The sequence below is a fragment of the Meleagris gallopavo genome, chromosome 1 (genome assembly GCF_905368555.1).
Source record: "Meleagris gallopavo chromosome 1, MGAL_WU_HG_1.1, whole genome shotgun sequence".
Taxonomy (NCBI): Eukaryota; Metazoa; Chordata; class Aves; order Galliformes; family Phasianidae; genus Meleagris; species Meleagris gallopavo.
This window is the reverse complement of record NC_139404.1, coordinates 67,876,340-67,890,182: the sequence shown is the minus strand read 5'-3', so window position 1 is coordinate 67,890,182 and position 13,843 is coordinate 67,876,340. Positions and strand designations below refer to the sequence as shown.

General features: G+C 44.5%; 1 protein-coding gene across 2 annotated transcripts; it reads right to left on the bottom strand.

The window, feature by feature from the left end:
• Positions 1 to 530: 530 nt before the first annotated feature.
• On the bottom strand, positions 531 to 13,257 carry LOC146545392 (uncharacterized). 2 transcript variants are annotated; one of them, XM_085232432.1, is made up of 5 exons: positions 12,519 to 12,740; positions 4,322 to 4,458; positions 2,759 to 2,860; positions 1,553 to 1,664; positions 531 to 1,074 (listed from the first exon to the last, which is right to left on the bottom strand). In XM_085232432.1, exons 2-5 carry the CDS (start codon positions 4,450 to 4,452, stop codon positions 973 to 975), a joined length of 447 nt encoding a protein of 148 aa, XP_085088558.1. In that variant the 5' UTR covers positions 4,453 to 4,458; positions 12,519 to 12,740; the 3' UTR covers positions 531 to 972. The 2 variants fall into 2 exon arrangements, with proteins under 2 accessions (XP_085088558.1, XP_085088566.1); XM_085232440.1 differs by lacking the exons at positions 531 to 1,074; positions 1,553 to 1,664; positions 2,759 to 2,860; positions 4,322 to 4,458 and adding an exon at positions 11,641 to 11,971 and having other exon boundaries at positions 12,519 to 13,257.
• Positions 13,258 to 13,843: the final 586 nt, after the last annotated feature.

Here is a 13,843-nt window from a genome sequence, read left to right as displayed (position 1 = left end):
ACGTAGGTAGGCAGGGTAATATGGGGTGGTTGTGGTTTGCCCTTGAGATGAAGGCGGCCGTGTCCGTCTGCCACACGGAGTTGCTGAGGCTGACATCTGCCCCCGCCGCCATTTTGCAAGTTCTCTCCAGTCGGCAGTTTCCCGCTAGCCACATGGCTTCTAAGAAGATGAGTCATCCAAACGCAAAACCAAGGCCCTTCTCAAATTCAATCAAACTTGTTTTCCTGGACAACTCAGGATTTTACTTCGTAAAGTAGAAGAATGTAAGACCTGTCATTACATTTTTGAAACATACTGGAAAAGTAATGGGTTGAGTTGGGCTGCACTTGAGTGCCAGTCCAACCAGTGTGATTGTTAGCGTACCATCTGAACAGCTCTTCTTCCAACAAAACGTAATTCCGTGTGCTTATTTTATTGCACAGTCAACTAAAGCATGTCCTGTAGTGTTAGATAAACTAACTAGATAAGGAGTTCTGTCATTAACGTGTCACAGCACAGTCTTGGAAAATAATGTAGATGACACTGCAGAACATGTGAAGCAACAATTTAATTTTAGAAAAGTATCATGGTTTTTATCTCTGTTATTGCTTTTACAGTGTTTAAGTTTTAAGGATGACCAGCATGCCTTCTGTCTCCCCCCACAGCTGGAATCTTTTCAAGAAACTCCATGATATGAAATAGATGCTTTACATTGCATTAAAACAAATGAAAAAAGGACAGAAATGGACTTTGTAACCTGGCCTCACACTTCAAAACTAGCAAGTCAGGCAGTTATCCAGCAACAACCTCATAATTTTAAACATTTTTCTTCTTAAAAAAGTTATCAAACAGCAGTGACCCAGCACTAGCCTAGGTTTTAAATATAAAAGAGATTTTTATCAGTGTAAATTTGAAAAACAAACCAGCTGCCACCACCTGGGTGTTAATTATATTGGTCAGAGTCCAGCAATGACCTCCTATGGTAATTCTGTGTTAATTCTGCAGTCCATAGCTTATGGCCCACCAAAATGCGACAGCGAGCAGAGCTGCAGGCACCAGCTTCTGGCAGACACACCTGAAGGGAAGCCGGCAAACCTGCAGGAGAAAAGGGGAGGCCATTAGGAACAACAGGGAGCAAAGAGCTGGTGCAGGAAAGCGAGGGCAAGGGGAGAGCTGAACTGACAGCATCGCCCCTTCCTCTGCAGGAACAAGCAATGGGGTCAAGTCTCATCTGCCTTACCCAAACTCTAAAAGGTCCTCATCTCTTCTCCAAAACATAATACAACACAGATTATAACAGGCCTATCTATCTAATCCAGAATGTACCCTCACAGCTTTTTATAGCAGGGAGGCTCCTGTCTGCATGGAGCCCCAGTGATGTCAGGGACACTTCGGCACCTGTTTGAGTGTTTGCAGGCATTTAGCTCACTCTTGTTTGTGAACAAGACATTTGGCAGGAGATGTATCAGCAAATTAAGGAATAAACCCAAGCCCAGAGTCACCCAATAGGCTTTACTCCTTGGCATTTAGGAGTGTCTGAGCACAAAGGTGGGAGAAAAGGGAGAGTCCATACCCAGCTTCCATAGTCAGCGATCCTTTTTGTCCAGTTATTGTTCAAAAAGTTTCCAAAGCTTCTTGTAACACTTCTAATAATATTCCATGTCTGGAAAACACTGATAGCAACCCTGATGATTTAGAAAACACCACAAACAGAAAGAGAAAAAAAAAAACCACGGAGACAATAGTAGTTTTATTCTAAGAATTACCAAACAAAATGCCGAAGTGTAGAAAACTACAAAAAGAAGCCCAAAATATATATGTTCTTTCTTGGAAGTCTAAAGAGTATCCTATACATGTGTATTTCATAGAATCATTAAGGCTGGAAAAAATCTCTAAGATCCCAACCATCAACCCACCACCACCACATCCACTAAACCACATCCCTCACTGCCATATCTACATGTTTCTTGAACACCTCCAGGGACTGTGACTCCATCATTTCCCTGGGCAGCCTCTTCCAATCATTCAATCAATCCAAGCAACTTGAGGCCATTTCTCTAAACTTTTAGGAAGAAGACCTGCCAACTCAGCAGCATTTTAAAAGCTAAACAGACAATCTGAATTTAGGACTATTCACCACTGTGATGCAAAGCAATGCACAGCAGGCCAGGTCAAGGTGACTGAGGCTGCGTTCAGGAACATAGCTATGATTGGGCTTTATTCTCTTCAAGTCTGCAATAACCAACTCTTTGTTTCAAACTGGGACATTACTATGTTAATTACTGTGCTTCTGCAGTTAATCTGCAGTTGATAACTATGCATGACAACCCTGCCAGCCCTCAGCAGATAAAAGGCAGTGCAAACGAGTTGAGCCATGTTTTATTGTATGTGCGATGATGGCTTGTTTGACATGCAGTAACACGTTAATCCCTGAAGCACTGCACTTGCTGGGCCTCTCCTCACTTTGCTGTGCTTAAAGATGCTGTCTAGCCAAGGAAAACTATGGTGCTACTGTGGAATTTTAAGCACCAAGAAACCAGTTAACTCTTTTGACTGTAAATGGTTATAGTCTGTGGAAACAATTTACATTAAAAGATTCTTGTTTGTAAAATAAGATTCAGTATCTGGTTTCTTTTTTAGATTCTGTATGAAACAGCAATGATGGCAATGTTTATGTTTGTTTGTTTAAACTTTGGATGCAGAAACATTATTATTTATCTATCTGACATAATTTTTTTGGAAGCATTCAGAGACAGATGGCGTCAGCAAGGTAACTCACCTGCGTGCCAAGTGAAGCAGTGCGTCTTCAATCTTCCTGCTGTAGGCTCTGTTAAATTCATCCCCAATCAGTGCCAGCTGATGGCCAACCTGGATAGCTGAGCTGGAAGGCATTGAGGTACCAGTGTTAAAGGAACACGCAGCAATGTCACTTCTTCAAAAGTTACTCTGCAAGTGCTGGGCACAGTTCTTTTCCCAATGGATCGGCTAAGCTAGGGATGTAAATGCTAAATGCTATAACTTTTTTATTATTTATCAGTTGTTTGATCAGACACCTTAAGTCTGTATTTATACACACAAGTGCTATGATGTTTTCAACTGGTTTTTCATTTGATACTTTTGAAAAGCCATGGTATCTATTTCCTTCTGCCTGTCCTGATGGCCAGCCAACTCTTCTTCCACCTGATCACGTGCAAGAGTTAAACCTGAGATCTACAGGCATGCTTAATGCCATCCAGAGATTTTTTTCATATCACATGATTGAGACATATGGTTGTGACTACTCTACAAGTGGACTGTCCTTTGATATCCTTCACTCCACGATCAAGTCTTCTCTTGAACTTCGAACCGCGGATGGACCCAGACATGATACATATATTTTACAATATGCAACAGAATTGTTTCTAGGATTTTTTTTCCACAGTCAAAATATTTCACAAAGCTTTCACTTCAGATGTCTCAAAACACCTCACATTACATAACCAATTACTTCTTTTGTCCAACAGATTCACTTCAGCGCTCGCCATGGCACAGAGCAGTTCTCCAGCTAGCGAGTGATGCTGGAATATGAGCCAACCGAAACAGCATCTGTGGGGAGCTCCACGGCAGGCGGGTCCCTGTGCTGCAGCTGCTGTCCAGCATGAAAGGTCAGGAATTTGTGTGCATCCCCAAACTGTTTGCACTCTATGAAACTGTATGCACTCTGATGAAAATTTCCAATGAAATAAGTATAGGTTCTCTTAAGCGTGCATGCTTTTTGTTTTAAGTAAAAATAATTATGACTACGTGTTTTTATTTGAACTCGTATTTCTGCTGAGGTCCACTTATGCTGCACAAAAAGTGGGCTTACAAGTCAAATTCTATGGATCCACTTAGATGAACTTAAGGTTGGTTTGGTTGGTTAAACAAAAAAATAAATCAACACAGAAAGGAATTTTCACAGATCTTGCAAAAAACAGCCTCCGATCCCTGAACTGGAAAAATGTATGTGTGAAATTTAAAAAGAAAAAAAGAAAAAAGAAAGAACAAAGGAGTATAGCATTATCAGTTTGTTGTGAGAGGCGCCTGGAGAATTACGTAAAAGCAGCCTCCTCAGCTGCTTGTTCTAACAGGTGGGCCTCTAATGAAGAGCCACATCTGCGTCCCTGGACAGCATAGAAAGTTACAGACATTTAATGCAGCATAATCTTGTGCCGTCAGTGCTGAGCACTACAGGTTATCTCCACTTGCATCAACTTTCAATATCACCCACTGTGATTCCTGGGCTTAACCAGGAGCCTTGTGAAGGTCAGGGGGCTCGGATGCGGGTGGGGAGGACAGAAGCAGCATTCTTGCGACGTGATACCTGATATTGAGTTCCATTTGCTCTGCAGTGTCTGGCGCTGCCAGGAGGCTGCCGTACGTCTGCTCCTCTGGCGCTCCGTCGGGGTATCTGGAGAGAAGGACACGCCTGGGGCTCCGCCGTGCCTGGGACATGGTGCTCTGCAAAGAAGGGCCAGCGTCAGTCCCATGATGTCTGGGAACGCGAGGTTGGGTTTAGGCGGACGCGGTTCGGTGTGCGTGGCCACCCCTGCTGGGCCTGCAGTGCACTGAGGTAAGAGCTATTCTGAGAGCCCGCAAAGGAAACTTTCAGTGAGCCAACAGATGTACCAACAAAGATTCGAGTAGGCAGCCTCCTCATAATGGGTCAAAACAGCCCAGAAATTTGAAAATACAGATAAACATAGCTGGCGTAGCTAACTATAGCTCCCACTGGTTTCAGTTAGTGCAAGACATGATCCCATGCTACTGGCAGTGAGCTGCCTAGCATTATCCCACTTCAGCCCATCAGAAGGCAATTCACTACCAGGCAGCCAGCATCCGCACACAGACTAGGAGCGGCTGCTTGGCTGCTCCTGTTCTAGCAAAATAAGCAACAGAACTCACTGGGTTTCAGCCCAAGTGGGCCATCTCCAGCATTTCCCATCCCCTGATAAGGCCTTCCTGAAAGCACCGCAGAGGCTGAGTTCACAAGCAAAGCTCAGGGCAGAGCTGGCGTTTCTGTAGCCTTTGGAAATGTTTTTATTGGGCTTACCGAGCCTGGTGACATCAGAGCTGTGCACTGGGGCTATTTACATCCGCATGCACAGACTGGAACAGCCAGCTCTTCTCCAGCCTGGGGATGTTTGCTTCTGCACTTTGCTGGTGAGCTCTGCTCCACCTGCTGCCTTCAGGGTGCCCGATGAGTGACTTCAGTGACAGCCCTCTGGATGTGCATTTTTATCTGGTGTGACCCTGGCCTGCTGCTTTATCCCCTCTGCTTCCCAGCTACATCATCACTGAGCTAGCTCCTTTTGCTGATGGAGTAATCCTAGAAAACAATAAATGGGATTTCCCCCCGGCTGTGCTCCTTTGTCCTTTTAAGCACACTCTGCAGAATAACATCTGTGTAAAATATTCTCAGAGATGGAGCTCAACCAAGCGAAGACTATCTGTCATAACGCTGCTTGTAGTGGACTTGTTTGCCAGCTCTACGCAATCCTGTAAACTCTGTTCTTCATGTCTTACATTCAGGTCAAGTTTGAGGCCGTTATGCACCAAGAAATCCTTAATCTTCTTTCAGTATTTAGAACTCTACATTTTCCATAAAGCAAAGTTATCAAATATTACAGTGTATGTATTATTGCATACGTAAATGCACTTCCGTAACTTAGCAGAAAGTTGGTACTAACTAAATGAAAGTATATCACTGCAAAAGCAAATCACTGCAAAAGCAAAGACTTCATTTACTGACATCTAATGTGACAAAAGAAAAAAATCTAAGGATTATCTTGTGTTCAGTAGACATTAACATACACTGTACGGGCTATAATCATATATTTTTACTTTTATTTATACAATGCCACCCTTAGTCATATAGCTGTTTATTTACATGTCAGCGTCAGAATCTGAACATACGTTAAAGGATAGTTAAAAGGCTTATGACCATCTTCAAGAATAACAAAAATGAGTAGTTTCAAATACTGTATCCTTTCCCTATTTTGTTTTTAATGCTTCCACTATGTGTCCTACCTTAGTCCAAGCAAAAGTCAAGAAAAGGGTTATAGAGGAACTTTTGGCATTTCCAGCACTGTACCTCATTTTCAGACCCCAGTTCCCCAGAGAACATGCTAACTCTGAACCGTGTGCTGAGGCTCCATACACACTATATAGTGAAGCCGTCTCAGTTCAAATCTGTATTTCCCTCCACTAGTATCAGCCCTTCCACTTCCCAGGGAAGCACCTAGTCCAGCGAGCTGCTGACTGTAGTGGTGCTCACCAGGTGATCCCATTCAACATCTCCATCTCCCTTCATTTTTGAGCAAGGCTGACACAACATGTACACTATGGAGCTGCATTACCCAGGGCAAGTCATGCTCTACCAGCTCCCTCAGAGCAAGCTTGGGCATGAGCTCCACGGGATCCTGAAAGCCCACAAACAGAAGACCTGGAAAAGGCTGCATAACGTTTGAAGGATGCCAGGAATGCCGAAGTACTCTCTTCGATATCCAGAGTGCCATTTCTGTGGAAGTGGCTAGCCTCAGCAGGTGGCATAGAGAAACAGCCCAAGCATGCATCGTTGGCCTTGCAGAAGGTAAACCATCCACCCATACACTCCAATGCACAGAGCAAACATCTAGCTATGCAGTGCTGCTATTCCTGTAGGCTGAGGTACCAGAGGAAGATTCAAAAAAATGGAAAAGTGTTACTCCTGTGTCTTTGAAACTTAGAGCCATCAGTAGCCTTTACTAAAACAAACACTATGGATGGAATGTATTTAAAAACTGAAATAAAACCTCAAGTGTCTATTGCATATGTACACCAACTATTCTTAGACTTCACAACCATGCACTGTGAAAAATTCTCTAAAAAAAGGTATTTTCTTTCTCTCTTTTTTTTTTTTTTTCATTTCTAGAATAGATGCTAGTTTCACATTCACAAGGCCACACAATGGAAATGTCTATATCTGTAGGAGATGAAAACTGAGTTGTGAAAGAGACCTATAATAAGTCGATGCACTACAGAAATCAGACATGTAAACAAACCATACAATACCATGACAAAAGCCCAAAGAACAACATATGCCACCTCACACCTGTTGTGATAATACCTTCCTCCCACAGGCTAAAAAAGAAACCGCTGCAGTGGCTGGGTCCTGCTGCCAAGCATTCAGCTGCAGCCTGTGCTGCTGCCTTTGCCCACCAATTCATCTCCAAAGTCATGTATGGTATCACTAAGAGGGTGTTCATTGCATGTTGGGCAGAACTGGAAGCACTGGGGCAAAGACGCTCTGACAGGACTGCTCTCCTGAAGGTGTGTGAGATATGGCTCCCTTAGTTCCAAAGCAAAGCTTAGTGTTGGTCTTCTTGGCAGCTAAGGACCAAACTGAGACCATCTGCTGATTTTTGTCATCCCTTTAAGATTTAGATATATGAGTATACATAGACGCACACGTGACAACTGCATTACCACAGACATGTTTTGTTTCTCCAGTTGGATCCATACAGAGGTGGACAAGAGGAGCAACAGCCCTGTCTGATCTGACAAAGCAGCAAGTATCACTCTTCCACCATCCTTCTCATTCTTTCCTCTTTTCTTTCATGTATACCTGAAGAATAAGCAAGTTGAGTTTGGTTTAGAGAAACCAGGATGTTTTAAGTGTGCGTGAGTTAGAATTCATCATTAAATAGCAAGTAACCTTAATCTAATCCTCACAGCACATCTGAGAGGCACAGCAGGAGCAGGACCCTTACCAGCACCAGAGAACATCTCCAGCCCTAGTGAACAGATCAAAGAGCTCATTCTTTTCTGTAAGGCTTTAGCCAAGCAAACTAAAAGCTGAGCTTAATGTCTTCAGCAGAACGAATAACGTGCTTCAAGTTAAATACACACTTAATGTTTTTCTGAATAGATCTGAGTTTTAAAAGCTCCTTAAACACATAATTATATGATGGTAACTGACTTTTTCTGAACACAATTATGATTAAATAATGAAGCATCTTTGATACAAAAAGGATTTTGACTCTATCTTTACTTTGCGTAGTCAGGTTTTTTTTTTCCATTTCTATCTTTTTTTCTTTTTAACCTAGCAAAAGGGAACAGAAAATCTTCTGCTTGAAAAACATTGCTAACCCAGGTATAGTGGCAGGTGAGTTGCGGAAAACTAACTGTTTTCTTGCACTCAGTTTGATCAGATTTGCTGTGGTAATACTTTTTAAGAAGGTAAGCACAATAACCCCCCAGTATAATGCACTGAATGCATTAATGGTAATTTATGTATTGTATATATATATTTTATTACATCGTCATAACTACTGTGTTTGTTATGCACACAGTTTTATATGCCTTATGCACAAATTACTGGCAAAGCTATTTAGAAGTACATTGACTATGTTTTTAAAGATGGTTCTGGAAGTAGAAAGCTAGTGTCGATAATCTACATAGGAGGAATCACTTTTGGATCAGCCTATTTATTTCCATCTTAACTACAACAGATGCAGAGAGCACAATCACACTGATAGAGCACATTCTCAGCTACGCAACACTGTTTTGCAACACAGTCACCACCAATAGCTACGTATTTTCACAGCAATGAACAAGAGCTGCTTATTGCAACGCATAAAAATTTGCACCAGCAGAGGCGACCCACTGTCACTGTTGCCACTGCTTCAACACACCGCCCACTGCCTTACTGTGCTCACAGCCACTGTTTGGTCTCCATCAACATTCACAAAGTGTTGGTGAAGGTCTGTGGGTGCCATTTTTTCCACACGGAGGAATTCAGCGACACCCCTTTGCTTCATGCACACTTCCATGTCAGACGCCATTTTCTCAGACCGCTGCCATCTGTCACATAGCAACAAAATGCAATGGAATACTGGTGGGAAGGTTCAGCCTCTACTACCATTCCACCAACAGCCACCTCTAATCTTGTGGGAGGCATAATAAAATAGGGGGTATTACTTTGTAGCAGCCCTCGTAATTTCAGTGCACAGGCACAAAATTCCCAGTCCTTCCTATATAAATGAATACTACCTGATAAGACTCTTGCCATTTATCCCTGAGGTATCAAAGTGTACCTGAAACTGTTTCAGACTGTATCAGCTGCCTCTGCAAACTAAATTTAAATGGAAAAAACAAACAAAACAAACAAACAAAAAACAAATAGAGACTTGGTTGTTTGCATCTATGTCTTCAATCCATAACCAATTATTTGAAAACATGACATCACCTGCACTGTTGCAAATGCAAATCCCTGTTCTGCTTTACAAGGATGAATATTTGACAAGATAACAAAAGATGAAGATCTAGTTAACCTTACAGAGAAAATGGAAAGTATTCCATTTGGGCATGTGGAGGGGAAACAGTGAGGAGAGATACATGCTTTAGAGCTCACAGTGGGTTTTGGTTTATTCTCCAAACTCTAAGTTTCCTATGACCTCTGCCAGAAGCCGCAGCTGGGGGAGCTGTTGGCCTCAGCTGTTGACTTCTCCTCCCCTGAGAGATGGAAGCCATCGGCCACCAACCGCATGTAGACACGACAGCTTCAGCAGGCTTTCCTCCTCAACCCTGCAAGGTAGCCATCAGCACCTTTAGCTTCTCTTTAAAAAAAGAGAGGAGAGGTTAAGTAATCGTTCTTCATTTTTCTGGGTTAGGTAGCTGGATTAAGTCTGAAATCAGTGACCAAAGACCGAAGATAAATTCATTCTTTGTCTCATACTGCATTCTCAATCAGCTTAACACCAATGACCTTGGATACTGTTTATATATAAACATATCTTAATATTACCTCAAACAGCTATTAAAGGTATACTTCTGTAAATCTAAGAAATACACACCGTACTTCATGTTTTATTTCATTTACATTCTCAAACACAGTATCAAAACATGCCTTCCCTGGGAATTTAACACGGGCCCTCCTACCTCAAAACAGCACGTGAAGAAAGTGTTTGAGTCTATTTAGAAACAAAAAGGTGTATTCCTAAAGCAAGTCTTGTAACCTCAGTAGTTAGAGGAAAACAAACATACAGCAGACTTTAAACCGAAGAAACCTGAAGTAGAAAGCTTGCCCATGTATTTTCTATTTCAGCCTACACTGAGACTGTTGAAGGTACCATGATTGAAATTCTGAGCCAAGACTTCAATGGTATCTGTCTGGAGACTTTCACTGCCTTTGGTTCAATCTAGTTTTTATGTATCATCAGATTTTGCATTTGCATCAGAATTTGTCCATGAGGGCACTTGGAGAGTACCACTCCCTCATGGGACGTTCATTATACGATCATAGAAAACAAGAAAAGTTTTCTGCCCTAAAAATTAGATAAAAGCTATATCCACAGTAAAAAGCCATGATTTGATGAAACCTGCAAGGTATCATTTTCCTTGAAGTGTCTACTGATTCTTTCTGTGCTCTCAGATAAGTTTCAATAGCTTCTAAACGCTCAGGGAAATTAGAGGGTCCTGCTTTTATTTGTAAAGAAGTTTCATGGGAAGAACAGAGAACACTGGAGGGAATACTGAAGAGAAACGTGAATTAGTACTAAACTGAAAATAACCGTTGCTTCAAATAATATTTTTTTTGCTGTCAGACTCAGATTTTTGTTCTGTGGCAGCACTACATATATCAGGGATGTCATCTTTGTGTCATTTGTTCACAAAGAGTTAAGTTTTAGAGCAGAAGTTTTGTGACTTAACCTAGCATTTACATATCCTCTTCAAAACATCTTCTGCCCTTTGCACTCCTCGGTATCACTAAAAGGTCAGGATTCTTTTGTGATAATACAAGATTTTGTTTAGAATTGCTACCTGAATTACATAGCCATGTTGTAGAAGGTAACTGAAAATGCGTGTAGTTCTAATACATGAACGAGCCATAAGGTTATGGAAAATACTGCTTTGCTCACATTTTAAAAACTTAAAAACTGTCTAGTTCTGTATGTTTGAAACAAGTGATGCAAAAAGAAAAATTGCTACTGGTTGTCAGAAAAGTTCACATGTTGCTAATGCTTACAAACAATTACACAGTAGGATTTGAATACTTCAAATCTAACATCTGTGCAAGCTGAAGAATTTGCAATATTGTTAATTTAATTGCTAATTTAATTCATTAAAACACTGGCACTCTTGGTGTAGCTGTGGGTGGCTGTGTTCCCTCACCAGCTCCCCTTCGCACCACACAGCATGGCATGCAGCATGGCACACTCTGCATCGTGTGCTGCATCTCGTTCCTGTGTCCTGTCCTACAAGGACACAGCTCTGGGCCTGGGGTCAGAGAGCTCAGCACCTCCTGTGACCTCTGGTGGTCTACAGGTGCCTTCTGAAATCCTACCTACTGCAGTTGGATTGGAAGGATGAGGAATGGGTGATGTACAAGGTAAGTCAAGGAACTCAAATTTAAGTCATTATTTATGCTGCCTTTTTGGTTCCGCACGGCAATCTAAAGAATTGTACCGACCCACTGCTCTCAGTGTTACTCGAGCTTCCTGTATTGGTGAAATGCTGGTAGTACTGCAAACATGGCAATAAAGTGACTTTGACTTAAAGTCCTGGTTCACCTGCACTATTTTGGTTATAAGTCCACATGTTAAGAGTTACCAAGTTACCACAGGTTAGCTATATTCACACACCGCAAAACAGTTGCAATCATCAGCAAACACACAGTGTTTTATTAAACAGATCAAATCTGAGGTGACAGGCAAAAGAAGGTGCTCTGTGTGCAAGCCCTCTTGCCCTGAAGCAGCACTGCAATTCTTCAAAAGCGGCGTTCCTCGTACATTTGCTTTCTGTAGGCGTGCAGCCTTCGCTCATAAGCGGCACGCTGACTTCTACGCCACGGCAGCGGCTTTGGGCATGGCTGGGGGCTGACCGCGGGCAGCTGGGGCAGCTGGGTTGCCTGCGGGAGCTGCCTGTGCAACCTGTGCAACCAAAGCCCAGGCAGCGCCAGGTCACGAGCCGACGGACCCGCTCTCACAGCGACCTACAGACATACAGTCCTTAGGGAACCGCCACAAGCACCGACCCGCCGGGTGGGGCAGGGAACTCGCTTCCGTTTCTACTTTGAGAGACAGAGAGAGCAGGTCTGTACAGCGGTTTGGCATCAGGTGAACAAGCGCTGTTGGATTTCTTCCTTATACCCGCTGAGCTCCCCCAGTCAACTGACATGCATCAAATGATCAAATAAATTCATACATACACACACACACCACAAAACCTTTGTACTTGTGTCAGAAAAAGCCCGGGCAGACGCTCCCCGCGGTGCCCCCGCCCGCCTGGTTCCCGCCAGTGCGGGACGCGCAGGAACTCGCTCCGAGTTCTAAGCAGGATCGCTTGCTCCGGGCTGCGCGCTCGGGGCTGATTCCGACCGCTTATTTCCTGCTTCACCAGGAGCGAGAGCGCACGCACCGATCCTCGGCTACTTAGGGACAGGAGCCGGGCGTGCCACCCGCCGCATCACTCGGCAGGGTGCTCCCAGGCTGCCCCTCCGCCCGCCGCCCCGCTCCCGTCACGGCTTCGGCTTCGCTCACCTCGTCTCGGCTTCGATCGGCGCCTCGCGCTGAAAGCGACCGCCGCCGCTGCCGCCCGCCCGCCCCGCGGGCACACACAGGCGTCAGGAGAGGGGGACCCGGCCCAGCCCGGCCCCGACCGCTCGCCGCCCGCAGCCTGCCCCTATTGTCCGCCCGCCGCCCCGCCCCGGCCCGCCCCGCCGCGCGGGTGGCCGCCGCCGGGAGGAGGAGGAGCGGCGGACGGGCTCGGGGCGGCCCCGGGTCGGGGACGCCGTGAGGGGGCCCTGCCGGGGTGGGGCCTGAAGGAACGGCGGCAATACGGCGAGGAAACGGAGGGGGTGCTGGGTGACGCCTCCAAGTCCCCTTTACCAAAGACCCCTTGGTCATCTGAGCGCTGAGATTTGGGAAAAGTTGTGGTTGAACAGGGAGGGCTTTGCCTGAGCCCCACAGGCCTGTTCTGCTTGACCAGCGGTGCACCTGCAGCCCACCGTCCCTAGGAGCGAGGAGCAGGGGGCGGCGAGGGGCACGAGGGGCCCCCGGGTCGGGAAGCCACAGCACCAGCCGGGCTTAGAGAGGGACGGCTGCTGGAGCCCTAAAGGTTTCGTAAGGTCACGGGACTCGCGATGTTTTCCTTTGGCGTTGCTGATAACAGCATGGTGAATGATTCAGTCGGTATCACCATCACTAGAGAGCACAGTTTGCATCGGGAGTGCTTTAAAGAACCAGAAAACCCCTATTGCCCCACGCTTTATTGTCATGTCAAACAGGAGACTGTCGGGTATAATGCCTGAGAGCGGACTTTGCCCTCTGTTTATACCATGATATCATCTCTGTGCCGGGGAAGGTAAACAACGTAGAGCGGAGGCACAGATACCACTGTGCCTGAAGCGTGGGTGTCCACAGGCTTTGTGGCTACATTTCAAGTGCAGAGAACTCTGTGCATGTATATATATAGGTGCAGATATATTATTTATGCAAACTGCTTCTTCATGCTGCCTGCACTACAGCCCTCGTTGTAAGCTGGATGTTTTTCCATCGTTTTCCAAGCTCTGCACATCGGGGCTACTCATCTGTGAGCTGCACACAGCATTGCTTATCTCCCGGCTCATGCCGAGGGCTGTGTGCACACACACGCATGCAATACACTAGATGAGAATTGCCTCGAAAGTACAATACAATAAAAGGGAAATTAACCTCAGTAATATCACTTCTTATCGAGACTTGGTCCTGTTCAGCATTCCTGACATTTTGTTATTTATTTACTTTCATTTTTTTAATTTCAGTTTGGTATTCATTTTCAAATCAATAACTGTTCCCACCTCAAAACCAAGCTTGATTTTGAATAC